A 16,048-nucleotide genomic window follows, 5' to 3' on the forward strand; every position below is an offset into this window, starting at 1 on the left:
GCTGCAGATGATTTGGAAGGTAATGAGTGGCACTCAGCCTTCAGATGTGCATCTAGACCTAGAAACAAGATCACGACTCACCCGTCATCTCGAACAAGTCACATTCGAAGCCAATGCATGGACACTGTGGACGAGGTGCGAACTGCCGAGTTGTCCCCGCACGCATATCTGACCTCCTAGTATATTTGCAGATGTTTCGAGCTCATCAAGTTGCAGCGAAAGGACATATCACTCGATATGCCCATGTTGGATGAAGTGCTAAAAACGTACCTCGCAGGCAAGACACTGGCACTAAGTGAGTGCCAGTCTCACTTCGAGATCTTCCTCTCGAACCGTAAAGGGTGGCAACGGAAGGTCGACAAGGGCCAGTGGGAAGCGGATTTAAGATGTAAGCCTCGGCCACATTAAGTCAAAAATGATAACGGATGGCTGAATCACTTACCTCGCCAGCAAATCACTACAAGATCTATCCACGCCCAGACATCCTGGCCTGCGACAACTTTTTTTGGACGTTGGTCTGGATCAAATGGCTGGAGCACTTTCACTATGGACGCTCACTTCAACCCAACGACTTCATCTTTCCCGCAATGGGTGCCAGCGGGGTGGTACAGCCTGGCCAACCGATATCTCACGATACAGTACAAAAGTGGATCAACGAGGCTACAACAGGCGCTGGCATTCTCGGCAACTTCTCAACCCACTGCTTTCGTCGTGGGGGTGCACAGTACTGGTTTATGTTTGCTCCCGTGGGTCAGCGGTGGACACTCGCCAAAGTTAGGTGGTGGGGTGGATGGGCCGAAGGCGAGCATGTGCGTGTTTCAGTTTCTTGGATCTGGTGCTGCATTTTTTTTTGCTCATCACGTCTATTTGCAGCGCGACACACTCGTTCGTTACCTACTCGATGAATTACATGCCTATGAGAATGACTACAGTGATGCCCTTGCCCCCATCTCCCGTGGTGCTAACGCCTCCCTCGCTGGTGAACAAGCTCTCATGAGACCGGCGTCTATAGAAGAGCTTCGCATGGTTCATTCATCTGTCACGACAGATGTCAACAACCTGCGCAACGACATCGGATCGGTTCACAACTCACTGCGCACGCTAACCAATGTGATGGTGCAGGCAGCCTGCACCACAGCAACTGCTCTGCAACTTCAAGGTGATTCCTCCCGGCGCTTCACCATCATCTCTGACTCTCAGGCTGAGTCATGTGCCTCCGAGTCTCACACACCACGGCCAACTCCACCATACACCCCATCCCGCGAAGGAGGACACCTCACAGCCACACACCACCCTTCACCCAGAGCTGTCACCAGCCAGAGCAGCATCCTCGCTTCGCAACGACCCGCCGCTACTAAAACTACCCCACCATCCAAGAACACCACCTCCCAATCCCTCCCTACCGCTGGCCTTGTAATTCCCCGTGTGCCTGTCACTCGTCCAAACGGCACAACCAGCCCGAAGAGTAAGTCCTGGAAGGAGATCGTCGAGCATTGGCTCGTCGGCGACCCAGACAGGGGATTGAGGACGCCACTCAAAGATTGGCCGAAGGAGTGGTACCAAGGCGCCAATCGACGATTCGCGTCGAAGTACCATCAAAGGGCAACCATCGCGCTGGAATTCATCAATGAGTAAGTCCATGCTGATACCATTTCCTTTGCCTGCACTACTCACCATCCATATTTCGGCTCCAGGTACGAGTCTAACGAGTCGCGTTTCCTCGCAGCATATCCAGAGGCCGAAATGGGACACACGCAGTTGCTGAAGGCCATCAACGAGGCACGCGCTGCACGAGGGCAGCGCGTCTCTCGCAAAAAGTGACGCCGACTCGGACCACTCTTTTCAACCGCTACCGATATTTTTGCTACCCTTCGATTAGTACCATACTAGCACTCTCCCTACCTTAGCCCACTCATCACTAACAAACACCACGTTCGCATACTACTTACATCCAGCGCGTGCAAACACGTTCCTCGACACTTCGGTGCGTTTGATTCGAACCGCATTCTATTTTTCTTTGCTCTACTCTACCAGAAAACTCACGCTGTCACGCTGACCTGCGAGGTTCTGCGAACCCGAGCTCGAAAAGGTGAATGATCGAGATCACGTGCCTGCGCTTAGCGTTCTGGCTGAGCGCCACCGTAAATTTCTCGATATAAGTGAACTGCACCATAGTGAAAAACAAGGTCACGTGATTCGCTAAAAAGCAGCTTAAACACCGTTTGTTAATATCTCCCTGAGGCCTATAGCTACCAGCTAAAATGCTGGCTGATAATTTTTATCCCGCACCCTACACTGGATCGCACCACAAGGTACAAGCGAACTTCGGACAGACAGATTCAAGTTGAAAAGACTCAAAAGGAACTTCTAATTCCCCTAGTACTCCGAGTCGTCCAAAGGAGCAAACTGAACTTAATGATTGTAGCCATGCTGCAGAAGAACTCAGAACTACGGGGCTGCATAGGTCAGCGACTCAGCGACGATCCTAGCGGACCTTGGGATCTCCCAGAGTTACAGGGCGGTGCTTAATTTATGTTCGAGAGCACCAGGTAGTCAATCATTGGTACGTCTTGGTTACACATTTATAGTACACATGACCCTTCCTGCTAGGTTACAATCAATGTTGCCGCCTGCGTACTCACGGGTGCCAATTCGAGATGCCTCCAACCTTCATCTTGGGATGTCCAATGCATGACTTTACGGACAAGACCCTCATTTATTTACTTGTTGGGAACCTTGGCACCCACATATCTACAGAGGAACTTCCTGGGGCTCAAGTGTTTCCATTCGCTGGAATGTTTTACCCCCATAATAGCTTGCTTTCCAGCTTGTCTATTTACAGGGGCCAGTTTCGCATGATTATGGCAGTTCGACTTGCGGGGATTCGAGAACAGAGAGCTGACAGTCACGTATCCGGAGTCTACGCCCCGGGGTATCTGTTATCTTATCTTCCTATGAAGCTCACCATAGATTGGGATGGCAACAGTACTGTGGCGTTGTTATTGTCTGTAATCTGGCCGTCTTTGTCGCTCTGAAGAATTCCCGACATGTCGGAGTTGTTCTGCAATGCGAGACAAGAGGACTCCTCGGCGACACCACGAAATCTCACGTATTATATCGATATCGTTGCGTTGAGCCGCGTTCGCAATTTCAATGAGGATTCAAGCGCTTTCTATCACTGGTACCGTTGGGGTTCCCCGTCTTGCATCCGGCATCATCCTCGCGGGTAAACAATTCAAAGTCGTCGCCAATCACTCATTTGGCTCATCGTCAAAGGTTCTGTATGAGGGCCAGGTTGATAGGATATTAAGGCTAGGTGCCTTCATGGGGACACTACGCCTGAAGACCTCCGTTCTGGTTGGAGGTCCTTACTTGGTTCGCAACACTACAATTACACGATCAACACTTGCTCTTCATGGCGACTTGAAACAGTGTACGGTCATCGCACCTGATGATTTGAAAATTCCAAGTACATGGAACGGAATTCCCCTAGCTGCAGTGATCGTGTCTGCCTTTTCGCGGAATGGAGATGTGCGGATCGTTTATCATGAGCCCAATGTGGACTTTCTGACGCCGACTGGATTCTTACAAACCACACCACTACGAATATACCCTTCAAGCCCACTTCGGCGACGGGAGCATTCGTCATGGTTGTAACTGGAACTAAGAACACCCGCCGCGTTGTTATTTGTCTTTCGTTATAGCTGACTGACCAAGAGCTGTGAGAACATTTACTACAGGCACTGCAATGCTACGGACAATATAATTGGCCTATATCCTCATCAATGGCGGCTTGGTGGGTCCCCGTATGCTGTGATGAGATCTGAATATTGATTACACTCATCTAGTTGCCGCTGCAACTGTTTGGGCTGTGAAACTTCAACCAATGATGATTATAGATATGGTTTAAGGGTGGTGCTGACGCCAGCGCTGCGTCTATCCCCACAAACCACAAAAATAGTGCGGACGAAACAAATGACAAGTTCTTCTCGGATCCTTGTTGCAATTGTACGGACAAGACATTGATGTCATCATTAATCATCAAGTTTCTGGGTTCTCATATTCTCAAATGACCGTGATGACCGTGATTGCTGCCGGTGGAGAATCTAGGTTTCGACTTGTCGGGCCGCCGTTACTAAGCCACGTGCTGGATTCAGACCGATGGCCTGATGTCGATTTTAGTTGAAGAAGAGAAGTCCTCGTGGGGTCCGCGGATTCACGCTTAATAGAAGCAACTTCGGTGAATGGAGGGTCCAGGGTAAATCTACCAGATGCCAAGTGCGTGTTCCAGCAAGTCCACCTCATCGACCCATGCAGATGGCAGCAATGTCGACAGAGTATATGGGAGGCTCTATGGTGAATATACCGGGCTCTTGCCTGGATTTGATGCCCTTGCATGTCAATTGGAACCTCGAAATGACAAGTCGACTGTCATAAGCGACACAACAGCTCAATAAGCACCTCGCCATCCCCGTTTCACTATGTGAACTCTGATGGACTCCTTCTTGAGGGAACCATCACCGATTAATTGATATGCTCCGCGAGGCCATCAGTCCCCCGAGGCAGACGGAGGTAACAATTCCTTCGTATATTATGGCGATGGCCATGATAACGCGAGTGTTCGATCCCGACCTCGTTTGGCCTGTATTGTCATTGGGCTCCTCCTGATTGTCTTGGCACAACCAGTACTGGGTAGTTTATCAATGAAAATTGCTGTCGTAGGGTCTGGCGTTTCTGGCTTAGCCGCGACATGGGTGCGTTCATGCTATAATACTTGCTAGAATGTGACGATCGCTAACCTGGTGCACGCGCACGGTGTATGTTCCAGGCTCTAAACGAACATAGTCCTCATGAAGTTCATTTGTATGAAGTCGAGGATCGCGCAGGAGGCCACGCGAATACCATCAGTTACATACCTCCAGGAAAATCAGACAAGGACGCAGTTGACGTGGATACGTAAGTGTCCTTTTCACTTTAGTTTCTCTAAACCTAGTTAATCCGTTGACGTCAGAGGATTCGTACGTGCTGGCCTTTTCGCTTTCTCGCATCTCGCACCGTATGATTGATGCCGTGCAAAGATTGTCTTCAACCCAACCACATACCCCAATTTCCTGCGATTTCTCCAGCGCATTCCCACAATTCGTATTCTTCAAACTGAGATGACGTTCAGCGTCTGCAGGGACTCGGGTCTTTTTGAATGGGCTGGCAAAAATGTGGCAACCTTGTTCTGCCAGCCGTCACGTCTTCTAGATCCTGACATGTGGCGACTAGTTTATGATGTGCTCAGGTTCAATGCTTGTGCACGACGCCTCGTCTCCAGCAAGGCCGCTTCCGACGATTCAGACTTGTCAATAGGAGATTATCTTGACCGAGAAGGATACTCTGCATCTTTCCGGGACAATTATTTGATTGTGAGGTGGATTTCTTTAACGAGAACAAGAACTGTTATTGATGCTTTTTGTAGCCTATGACAGCTGCGATCTGGAGTACACCTCCTGATAAATGCCTTATGAACTTCCCCGCTCGGACTCTGGTCAGTCTTTCGTCGTGGACTAGGTCGATTTTGACAATGCACAATTTATAGGTACAATTTATGAGTAATCATCACCTTCTACAGGTTACGGGTAAGCCTTCGTGGCTTACCATCGAAGGTGGCAGGTAATGTAACGCAGTTTAACGATAGGGGTGATCGAGTCTGACTCCATTTCTTAGTCGCAAATACGTTGATGCGATATTGTCACAACTTCCTAAGGAAAGGTTACACCTGTCCTCTCCTGTCACCGCGATATGCAGAACAACCCAGGGTGGCCGTAACACCATCCTTCTGAAGACGCGCAACGAAGATGCTGTCACTCTATACGACCGGGTTATTCTGGCTTGTCATTCGGATGCATGCACTGCAATTCTGAAAGGCGGACGCGATCTTCGTGATGACGAGGAAGACATCCTCAAAAGTTTCACATGGAATAAAAATGTTGCAGTGCTGCACAGTGACATTAATGTAGGTATTCTGGTATTTTCACATCACGTCTCACCGTTCACGCACCTCCAGTTGATGCCAAAAGCTAGGACTGCATGGTCTTGCTGGAACTACCTCACATTCTCCAGCTTGAACGACAGGGGTGGACACAAAGCTAACATAAACAAAGTCGCACTGTAAGTTTTGATCCATATCAATCAAAACCCGCCTCCCATACTAAAAACTGCATTCCAGAACATGTAAGCCGATGAAATACCGCACCGTCATATTCAAGTACTCATAAACGGCATCTCTAAGACTACATGAACGAGTTGCAGCATCTGCCAGAGGATCTTCACGGCCCAGTGCTAGTTACCCTAAACCCACCGACAGATCCAGACGTCACTAAGACCGCTGCGCGATTCGCCTACGACCACCCCATCCTCGACACCAAGGTGCGTTTCGTTACGTCTTCATGCCCATTGCCCATATTTACATCAAACCCGCATCCCCTTTTTTCAGGCGATCATCGCACAAAAGGCAATGCCAAATATTCAGGGCCGCGGCGGTGTCCTGTTCGCGGGAGCGTGGCTTGGGTATGGATTTCATGAAGACGGGTTCACGTCCGGTCTGCGCGCCGTCACAGAGCATATCGATGGTGTTCAGCTTCCATTCGAGATAGCTGGCGCAGATCGCGAACCTCGCGCTGTCTTCATTGCTCCGTTCTTCGATTTCTTGGAAGTTACTGGTATACGCGCCATAGTTGGCACAGCTTTGAAATTGGTGCTCCTCCTGGTCAAGTTTATCGTACATTCATATCAAGAGCTCTGTCATATACAGTAGTAACTTAGAGACCATATATTTATACACCATTTTCAAGCCATTAATGCTACATTGACGACAAGTCATGAGTGTGTGGTATGATGCGAAAACGATATCCAAATGATTTCGAGCCCAAGACTAAACCAAAACGCACCAAACAATATATACAATTATGTTAGTCTTCAGACCCGCGTCTTACGTGAGTGAGGCCGAATGTGACCTTCCCTCTTGACTCCGAGTCGTCAGTGGTAGACGGTTCACTGGAACTGCCCTGGGGCGTCTGGTCAAGCGTCGTCTTAGGAGTAGGGGTACTACTCCGAGGCTCTTCGTCGACGAACCGGACCGATCGAGCAGGCGAGACATCCCGCGAGTTATGTTCGCTGGTCTTCAGAGACTCCAACCGTCGATGCTGGATGGAGCGACGGTAAGTGTGCCCAGAGCCCTGGCGGTGAGGCGCATGACTCCTCCCACGCTGATCCTCATCCTCCAACGGCACGATCTCACTCGGCTCAGCTGTTAAGGCGGACGGTGGGTCCTGCTCCAGAAGCTGCCTAGCATGGCTCGAGAACGTCACGCTATCTCCCGTTGATTGTCTTCGTCGATGGCTCCTCGAACTTCTGGCAGCCGCAGGATGAGTTCCGCTTTTCGTTTTCCATGATCTTGGTCGCTTCCTATGATCGCCAGGCAGCTCCCCAAACGAGTACACAGGCCCTTCGCCATCTCCACTTTTGTCCGACGCCCATCCCTCTTCGTCTTCATCACCTTCGGGACTTGCGCCCGTGTTTTCATCGCTTGAGCCACCAGCATGCAAAACTTCTTGGGCTTTTAATTCTAAAGCATGTATATCATGCTTAACATTTTCTTCGACATGTTCAGCTCCCCTATGAATTTCTTCAGGTGCATGATGTAACCTGCGAAGATACGCGCGACCTGCTTGTAGGGCGCCGCCTTCTCTTGCAGAGAACCGGGAGTGCACGCCTCGTTCCGATGGCTTGAATGCGTTATAAATGACCTCAACGTCAACCTGCAAACGATATAAGCATCGCCATCAGCAGTGTCAATGAATCCGCATACCTCTTCACCAGGACCACCTCGTCGTTCAATAATCTTATGCGGGCCTTCCCTCCACTCCGCAGTCGTATCCCTTCCATCAGGTGGGGTCTCCTCCTTCGTATCTTCCTCGGCCTTTTCCAACACAGCTTCCGCCCGCGTCTCCGCACTGCTCGCCTCACCAATCTCTTCTATCTCATCGGGCGACAGTGGCGACGCAGTGATCGTGCTTGCGCGCTTGCTCTCTAGTGCAGACTTCTCCTCTTCCGTCAGTCCGCCCTCGCCACGCTCGAGTCCAGCAGGGTCACGATTTATGATGACGTCTTCCGCACGCGTGACGTGACGCGTGTGTGTTGCCCAGTCAGGTACGGCGGGTGTGGCGTGGCGGGACCACGTACGAGACCCAACAGAATGCACGCGGCGGCCTAGGAGTGAGAATGGGATCGACAGACCGTGAATAGCGACACTGCAGAGTACCATGAATGCAACGATAGGCTGGATGGTGAGTGCCAAGAATTCAGTCTGGTTGGCTGGAGGGTTGTTAGGTTTCGGTAACGTCTGGGCTGCTAATGTGGAAATATATATTGCGCCTGAAATGGTAACACACGTCATATCGGTAAGTTGGAGTGATCGTGTTAGAGACGCTACGCACCGATGCCTATGGGGCCGAAATGACCACTGAAAATGGCTTCCCGGAAAGTTTTTACGTCGGGTATGAATTTATAGAGCCCAATCATGATTGGCAACCTTTTTAACATCAACACTAAAACGGCAATAACGACGAGTCTCCACACGCTAAGGGAGAGGGTCTCGTTGCTGAAACTGTCAAACGGCATCCAGGCGCCGACATAAACGAAGGCAGCGACGTTGAATAATAAGTCGATGACGGAACTGAACACCGATTCCTCGGTCTGGCGGTTGAAGAAACCGTCCCAAGCAAATGCTGTTCCGCAAGAAAATGCTGCCAGGAGGTCATCAGAACCTAGGATTGTCATGATACCGATGGTAAGCAAGGCCAGGGATATGTACTGTGCAACGTAAGACTGTCGGTCGACGAAGTCATTCCGCTGGCAGAATTTCATGAGGTGTCGGAAGCCCCATCCTATCAAGGCGCCCACGGCCACACCCAGGATGACTTGATCTGTCGTAACGGAATCAGCTTAGGAACCGTCACTAAATTGCTTGTCTTACAAAGCCAGAGTAAAAGGAACCAATCTTCAACGGCACGGCCGGTACTGGAGTCCAATATAAGATACAATGCGATGTACAAGAAGGGATACGCTGCTCCATCGTTGCAACCGCTTTCCGCTGCGAGGAGATGACGAAGATGAGCAGGGACGTGCTTGTCGGCGTATTTGCCACCAACAACTGCAGCAGCAAGAATCGGGTCAGTTGGTGTCAAGCATGCAGCGACAGCAAGGCTTGACAAGAATGTCAGGTCAGGTATCAAAGCATAAATCAAGCCTGCCGACACAAACCAACCCTGGTGATGGTTAGCGAATAGGTCAAGGACATATTCAAGACGTCACCCACCCATGTCATGACAGGAAATAGAAGATATAATAAACTTTTCCAATGACGCTTCATATAAGCTTTTGGAAGCTCGACGCCAATGGCGAAGACTCCGATTGCGAGGACAACGCGAGTGAACTCGAGTGTAATTTCATTCACGGTATCCTCAGTGGTATTGTCGCCCCAGCTGCGAGGATCAAATATGCCGGCACCGTAAGGACCTAAAAATAAGAATGTTAAGGCAACGTGAGATTAGAAGCATGATCCGTTGAGCTCACCGATGATGACGCCGAAGAGAAATGCCCAGCATGCCTCGCCAATGTAAAGCTATATACAATGAGCATGAAGGGTAATATTGTCACTAGTTCTGTTACCTTTTCTCGAATGAACAAAGAGAACATGCCAAACTGCAATGATTATCCCATTGAGATGTTGGAGAAGAAGAAAAATCACGCTATACTTACCACGACGACAAAACCTCCGAGACATGCATAGGCAATGTGCGGTATGGTTAAAGAAAGCTGAGAAGATTAATGAGCGCTGCATTGGTCGGGTGCGGGATCAGTGGCTTACCGGCCGGAATAGCATGGTGCGGTGCCGAAGAAGAGTGCTCAACTGAAAAGAAGCTGGATGGTGCGTGCAGTTGGGACAGTGATTGTGCCCACTGTGGGTCATAAAATGGGACGTGGGTCGGTCACGAGTCGTTGGAGTGAAGAGACAAGGAGATGATAGAGGACTGTGCGGCAAGTCGGGGGGTGGTAGCCGAGTTCTATATTCCGAGTTATGTCAGCCAATATAAGTTCAAAAAGCCAAGGATGCAACCTGCTCAGGTCCATGAAAACCATCCCACTTTTATAGTAGCGGCGCTCGGCGCGGGACTCAGTTGCTGGCAGGTGACGGATGTCGCAAGAACGCATGTTCAACGTTAACGACGTCCCTATTTAATTTTCGGCTCAGCAACGGCTCACAGGTCACCCCTCGACCCTTCATTCGTTCGATATACTATCCCGCCAATCAGCTTCACTCTGGACGGTACAGATTAGCCCTATATGCTACAAGCAACTTGATATCAATCATTGGAACCACAGAGGCGCCAGCTTCCTGCACCCACGGACTGCGATTTTCGTACTTAGGTATGTGGCTCAATTTTTCTCTCATGAACTTAACTTCAACATCCAGGAATGGTATTCATCTCCACCCCCGCCGCTTAAAGCACGCGATATCGTTATGCACCCTACGTATAATTTGGGTAACATCGTTGCACGCTCGAATTTTTTTCGTCAGCCATGACCTCACTCAGGCTGATGCGGAGTTCTCCTGTCAAATTCCATCACTTTGGTCTCTCTAGAGTTGTTATTCGGACGTCCATGCCTCCGATTGTCCAGTTGCATCCTGCACCTCTAGCCTTCTATCGTGCCCGTCACATGGTGCCACGAACAGTCCTATGATTGGTGGGGAAAATTTTATACGCATTCAAGATCTGCAGCTGACTCGATATTTCAGGTCGAAGCTATCGTCGATCGCATGTATTTCGGTCTTTCGTCCGGTCGCAGTTCCCTGCACAAGTACTAGTCTAGGGCACTCACATCGCCAAGCACGCTCAGCAAGCAAGCTCGTGATCTGCTCCATTCCCTGACTCAGGGACTATCTTACTCACTCACCCTGACTGTCACTTATCCGTACTGAGCTAAATTTTCTGCCCGGTCGTGAGGCTGTTCGGGGATTCGCCTTGGCTCAATCCCCTTGTTTTTTTACGTACAACGCTCTGGCGTCTGGGTGCGTGTTACTTCGGTGTTGTTATCATAATTACCGGCGGCCGGCAGTGATTGACTGCGTATACTCTTGAATGGAGCTGCTTATGAATATGGGGTTCATTGTGAAGACGCCGGACGGCGCTGCAGAAGCAGCGGAAAGTTTATCATTCATTGCCTTATCAGCCGAGCGAATGCTTTTCACCCTATTATGTCGCTTACCGCAAAGTGCTCCCGCTCCAAAACTATATCAAGCAAGTGTGAGTTTCATTCAGAGTCTCCTGTAACTTTTGCGCTTTGATCTTTTTGCACATCATTGAGAAAGGGGTGAACCCTACTGCGGCTTCGTTTCGCGCATGCATGTGAAGTGTGATCAATATTGTCGTTGGATTTCTGCCACTGGTGTCCTATATTCGTATACACCATAGCGTGAACCATCCACTCCTCTGGAATTCTTTGTTACACCCTTCCTCATGTCTAGAGCAAACTTCGTGGGGACGGGAATACGCCATTGGGTGAATGTCATATTGAAATACGAGCCTCAGGTTTAGAATTTGCACACTGGCATCATTCACGCACTACTGATGGAGAGCAGAGCTCAAGAAACAGGAGGCTTCCGTGGAGATGTGACGAAGGCAACATGCCTTCTGATTCACCATCTTCGTCCGGAGGTCCTGAGGCCTCAATGAGTGAGTCTAGAATCGGCATAATTCTGCAGTCCTGTGAGTGCAAATAGTGTGACGAACACCACTCAGCTCCGGGTGCTTGCAGTTGTGATGGTGTCGATTAATAAATAAGACTGTGAAGGTGCTCGATTCGATCATGACGCCGAAGATGAGAAAGTTTTTTAACAGTCTTGAATCAAACATATACTCAAGCACAACGAAAATGAGACATGACAGTCTTTCTCTTCAAGGCCAAATCATTATCTTGAAGAACAAAGGAAGACATATCATTTCTTCATATTTCGTTTTGATATGCTCTTCTCGCTCCGGATCCTGCTTTGTTTACGAGGCGCGATAGCGGCCTTCTTCACAGCGCCCGTCTTCCTCGCTCGTTCCCTCTCCTTCTCCTTGCCGCGTACAGGCACACCCTGCTTTGCGAGCGCCATTCTCGCTTTCTTCTTCGCCATCCTCCGCGCCAGCCGGTCAGCATCCACCGCTTTTATCTGCTTTCGCTCCTCTTTAGAGAGTGTCGCCAATTTTTCGCCAAGAGAGGGATCGCCCTTTGGTACGTCGATGGGTGGAGCTGCACCTGCACTATTACTAGTGCTTGTAATCTTCGAAGCAGTAGCTTTGTCAGTCGCGGAGCCCTTGGGGAGTATTTTGCAGCGTTGAACGCGTAGTTTGCGCTTTGCAAATTTGAGTTTCAACTCCTCCATCGCAAGGACTTCGTCCACGCAAACACGATCCTTGAAACAGAACTTCAGAATGTCACCCACAGGTAATAATCATATCACTAACCGTAAATTGCACATATGCGAAGCCCTTCCCGAGCTGGGTATCCTTATCCCGTACAATTCTCACTCGTGATACCCAATGCTTGGGTGCATCTGAAACGTCACCAGGAGGCCCGCGTTCGGCAGTGATGAGACTTTCGAAGAACACGCGCAGATCTTCTTCTTTGCTCGCAAAGTCAAGGTTACCAACGAAAACCGATGACTTGGGATCTCCTGCAAAAGTGCCTAAGAGAGCAGCTTGTTTTCCAACGCTATCCGCAGGCCTGCCCAAAGAATCTACACGGATCGTGCGTTCCATGAAAACAGTCCCGTTGCATTTCTCGACAGCTAAACGAGCTGCCTCGTGCGGGTCCATGACTGGTAGAAGGGGAGGCAAGTTCGAAGGCCGCTCTTTCGCAGGAGGGGGATATGCGAAAACGACGTATGCATTAACCGAATCGGCGCTAGGGTGAAGTTCATGGTTGATAAATGCAACTTTTTTTTTCTGACTCGGAGTAAGAAACTTCTTTTCGTCGATCTTTGGCTCATCTGCCGTGGGATTAGTTTTGCGCCACGAGGATGTTCGATCTCGGTCGTGCTGCCGCGGGGTCTTTTCTTTCGCATCGTCATCGGGAAGTTTGCTAGTGGGGTTTTGGAATGCAACGGAGCGGAATCTTGCGGATTCGATTTTTGCTGTGGGAACGAGTGATAGAATGTGCCTATGCAGCTGTTTCTGCAAAGGCTGTCGCATATTCAGTGTTCATGCCATTATTAGCGAGGATTTAACGACTCACCCGCTTCTGAGCTACCTCGGACGAGAGATTGCCCACGAAGATCGTGCGCGAGTTGCGCTGGTCCTCGGATTCATCTGACGGAGCGTGTTTCCCCTTGCGAGCGGATATGCGTTGGTTGGACTTCGTGCTGCCATTGAGCAGTGACTCGTGTACGAGCGTAGATGGCCCACTCTCCTCCTCGGGGTCGGAATTGTTGACAGGTTCACCTCCTCGGCGTTTGATGCTACTGCTCTCCACGGCTGAGATCTCCTTCGTTTCCTGAGCTTCTAATTTTCTCTTCTTGACCTTTGCTTTCTTGTCCTCTCCCTGCTTGTCACGTTTTGAAGGATGGGAATCGTGTTGCTGCGATTCTTTGGGTGCAGCCTTGTGCTTTTTCAAACTATGGCTCTGCTCTCCCTCCGGTTTGCGCTTCTTGTCATTGGATGCCGCAGTACTGCCATTATCTTGGACCTTGAGCAGATATAATTCAATGTAGACCCGCAAAAAAACATGGAGGCCAGTAAGACGCACCTGGGTCTGAAAAAGTGCATCTAATTCCGTGTCGATAGTTTTTTGCTTGCTCGTAGCTTTCCCTCCGAGTAGAAATGATGAGAGACTCATCATTGCGTGAAGGAAGGCGCGGATTTAAATGGTGAGATGGTGTAAACCTAGATGATGAGTGTCGGAGGTCCGACAAGGCGGAGTGGCTGGAGTCTTAGCTCGCTGTCACCATCCACGCAATCTCCTCCTTAAAGTTAAACTAGTACCAGCCTTTGTCATGGCTGAATCGTATAAGAGTACGACGTGACCAAGTAAACCGTCAAGGTGCCTCCTTTTCTCTCGTCTTTTTAGCTTGGTTGCTTAACAGCCTCATAATAAATTGTTTTAGGGCTTGTTGTATGGAAATCACAGGTTCGGGCCATACGACTTTATCATAAAGCTTCCAGTGCATGGTGATATACCACTGCATTGTGCTTGCAAGCCCCGGGCATTGGTATATCATTCTGCCAGGATGTTGTACTTTGGTAAGTCCAGCGACTAAGTATTATATGTTCCCGCGATGTAGTCTCTGGATAATCCGATCATACTTATCACAGGGAGTAATCTGAGGTTCGAACTTCGGGCATGTTGCATAGTTGCAGCGCCCAAGTCTTCAAAGTTGGACCATGCAGTGTTTTCTCCGAGGTTTGTTTGTATTTTTGTGTATAACAGATACGGAGGGCTTCGTGGTCACAGACGGCGATCTGAGATGTCACATTTACAACGCGGAAACCTTGCTTCAGTTCGTGAACTCCAACACTGCTGGCAAACTTGTTTATCCCGTTCGCTGGGGCGAGGGCGCTCTGACCTCGTTATCGAGTCTATCCTTCCCTGCCCGTATTTCAAATATTGCTTCCGAAGGCTATCTGACTGCGATAATACAGGCATAAGTTTCACCCTACCACAGTGGCGGTTCTCAATTCACCCATGCCAAGGACACTGCTCTTCCCAGTTTGCGTCAAACAGCTGATCACTCCTCAGATAGACACTATGACGTGGATTCTAATATAGTGAGTTGCATATCTGGTGTAAATTTAGGTGATGATGTTTCGCGATAGGGCGAGGATGATAACGAATCTTGAGTGTCACTATTCCAGTTTGGCAGTTGCGGGTTTCGCGGGTGCGGAGGAATGTTCAATCAACAGGGTCCTATCGACAACGGCGTCTGATTTCGAAAGGCCATACATATCAGGTATGCTTCTGATGTATTTGATATTGATTGAACTTTACCTGCCAATGTAGGACCATCGTGCACTATGTACATAGTTCCATGCTTCCCCGCAACACGGCTCTGCCTTCATCGATAAAGAGTTGGTTTCACTGCAGCAAAACGCTTACTTGCAGCTAGTCACTTCATGTGTCACCCTGACTGGGGTGGGTGAGTGGGTTCTGTAACTTCTGTTCCATCGATGGTTGACGCTCAACCATCACCTCAACAGGTTGATATCTCACCAACGCGTGGCCCTGGCTTGATTTCTGATTTGACTCGCATAAGAGTAAGCAGCCCCTCGTACACTTTAGTCTTTCAAGCTATCTCACGTTATCGATGAGATAACATGCTGTAATTGAACACGGAGAGCCGTTGACGTGATTATGTTGTACAGTTCTGATATCGACCACCCTCACGCCCGTGATATGCCAGGCTATTCCAATTGAAGATTGCTGTATCCAGACTCGCGGAGACGTGCGACACAATGTCTATTCAAAAACTTGATAAGGGCAGCAGCTCTGAGTTTTCCGAAACGATCGACTCCATGTACATGTGGTACAAGAAGGCCAGATCTGCTATGCATATCCGGATGGCATGTCCAGATGTGAACCGCAACTTGTGCCTTCTAACCATCTTGAAGCTTTCCAGTAATAACCTCACCCGATCTTCCTTTCTATTTGGTCTGGACTTTGCCTGAGGCAGACTGATAATTGCTCTCTTTGCTCTCCTTTTTCTTTCATATTTGTCAGACTCAGCAAAGGCATCTTATCTCATAGCACGTCACTATTGCGGCGTCTCGCTGCGGTCGGCTGTGCTGTGTAGGACACCCTGAGCAGTTGGAAGTTGATTGGGACACAGTCCGTTCACCCAAATCTGTGGAGGCTATGCCAATCGGAGGACCGAGTTTCTCTGCGAGTAGTATTGATGTCTGGCAGATATTCTGTGACTACGGAGAAGGGTTATCGCGAGTCCTGTAGGAAAAGGGCAACGTAT

General features: G+C 49.5%; 5 protein-coding genes across 5 annotated transcripts; 3 read left to right on the forward strand and 2 right to left on the reverse strand.

Annotated features, from left to right (window-relative positions):
* Nucleotides 1-22: 22 nt before the first annotated feature.
* Nucleotides 23-1,821, forward strand: DEU56DRAFT_917280 (uncharacterized protein; the record flags this gene model as incomplete). Its single annotated transcript, XM_041357974.1, has 5 exons — nucleotides 23-135; nucleotides 192-388; nucleotides 451-809; nucleotides 874-1,631; nucleotides 1,695-1,821. 5 exons carry the CDS (start codon nucleotides 23-25, stop codon nucleotides 1,819-1,821), a joined length of 1,554 nt encoding a protein of 517 aa, XP_041203755.1.
* A 1,212-nt stretch (nucleotides 1,822-3,033) lies between these two features.
* DEU56DRAFT_42908 (uncharacterized protein) lies at nucleotides 3,034-3,792 on the forward strand. The gene has a single exon (XM_041346189.1). The coding sequence runs from the start codon at nucleotides 3,154-3,156 to the stop codon at nucleotides 3,655-3,657; it is 504 nt and encodes a 167-aa protein (XP_041203756.1). The 5' UTR covers nucleotides 3,034-3,153; the 3' UTR covers nucleotides 3,658-3,792.
* Nucleotides 3,793-4,703: 911 nt separating this feature from the next.
* Nucleotides 4,704-6,802, forward strand: DEU56DRAFT_893401 (uncharacterized protein; the record flags this gene model as incomplete). Its single annotated transcript, XM_041356348.1, has 11 exons — nucleotides 4,704-4,754; nucleotides 4,829-4,956; nucleotides 5,012-5,018; nucleotides 5,079-5,411; nucleotides 5,465-5,533; nucleotides 5,585-5,658; nucleotides 5,713-6,001; nucleotides 6,053-6,156; nucleotides 6,215-6,219; nucleotides 6,278-6,414; nucleotides 6,482-6,802. The coding sequence occupies 11 exons, from the start codon at nucleotides 4,704-4,706 to the stop codon at nucleotides 6,800-6,802; spliced, it is 1,518 nt and encodes a 505-aa protein (XP_041203757.1).
* A 154-nt stretch (nucleotides 6,803-6,956) lies between these two features.
* On the reverse strand, nucleotides 6,957-9,931 carry DEU56DRAFT_759905 (Sodium/hydrogen exchanger family-domain-containing protein; the record flags this gene model as incomplete). The annotated part of the gene is made up of 9 exons (XM_041350372.1): nucleotides 6,957-7,805; nucleotides 7,856-8,421; nucleotides 8,484-8,972; nucleotides 9,023-9,314; nucleotides 9,365-9,564; nucleotides 9,622-9,670; nucleotides 9,718-9,750; nucleotides 9,808-9,864; nucleotides 9,917-9,931. 9 exons carry the CDS (start codon nucleotides 9,929-9,931, stop codon nucleotides 6,957-6,959), a joined length of 2,550 nt encoding a protein of 849 aa, XP_041203758.1.
* A 1,993-nt stretch (nucleotides 9,932-11,924) lies between these two features.
* DEU56DRAFT_43003 (uncharacterized protein) lies at nucleotides 11,925-14,089 on the reverse strand. The gene is made up of 3 exons (XM_041346192.1): nucleotides 13,327-14,089; nucleotides 12,558-13,274; nucleotides 11,925-12,505 (listed from the first exon to the last, which is right to left on the reverse strand). Exons 1-3 carry the CDS (start codon nucleotides 13,927-13,929, stop codon nucleotides 12,047-12,049), a joined length of 1,779 nt encoding a protein of 592 aa, XP_041203759.1. The 5' UTR covers nucleotides 13,930-14,089; the 3' UTR covers nucleotides 11,925-12,046.
* Between the last annotated feature and the right edge of the window lie 1,959 nt (nucleotides 14,090-16,048).

The sequence above is a fragment of the Suillus clintonianus genome (assembly GCF_016758775.1).
Source record: "Suillus clintonianus strain FC179 chromosome Unknown DEU56scaffold_104, whole genome shotgun sequence".
In the NCBI taxonomy this organism is placed as follows: domain Eukaryota; kingdom Fungi; phylum Basidiomycota; class Agaricomycetes; order Boletales; family Suillaceae; genus Suillus; species Suillus clintonianus.

Coding starts and splice junctions, on each gene's coding strand:
- DEU56DRAFT_43003 (XM_041346192.1), bottom strand. CDS start 13,929: ATGATGAGTCTCTCATCATTTCTACTCGGAGGGAAAGCTACGAGCAAG. Junction 13,275..13,326: donor CCGAGGTAGCTCAGAAGCGG/GTGAGTCGTTAA, acceptor AATATGCGACAG/CCTTTGCAGAAACAGCTGCA. Junction 12,506..12,557: donor TCGCATATGTGCAATTTACG/GTTAGTGATATG, acceptor TTCTGTTTCAAG/GATCGTGTTTGCGTGGACGA.
- DEU56DRAFT_42908 (XM_041346189.1), top strand. CDS start 3,154: ATGAGGATTCAAGCGCTTTCTATCACTGGTACCGTTGGGGTTCCCCGT.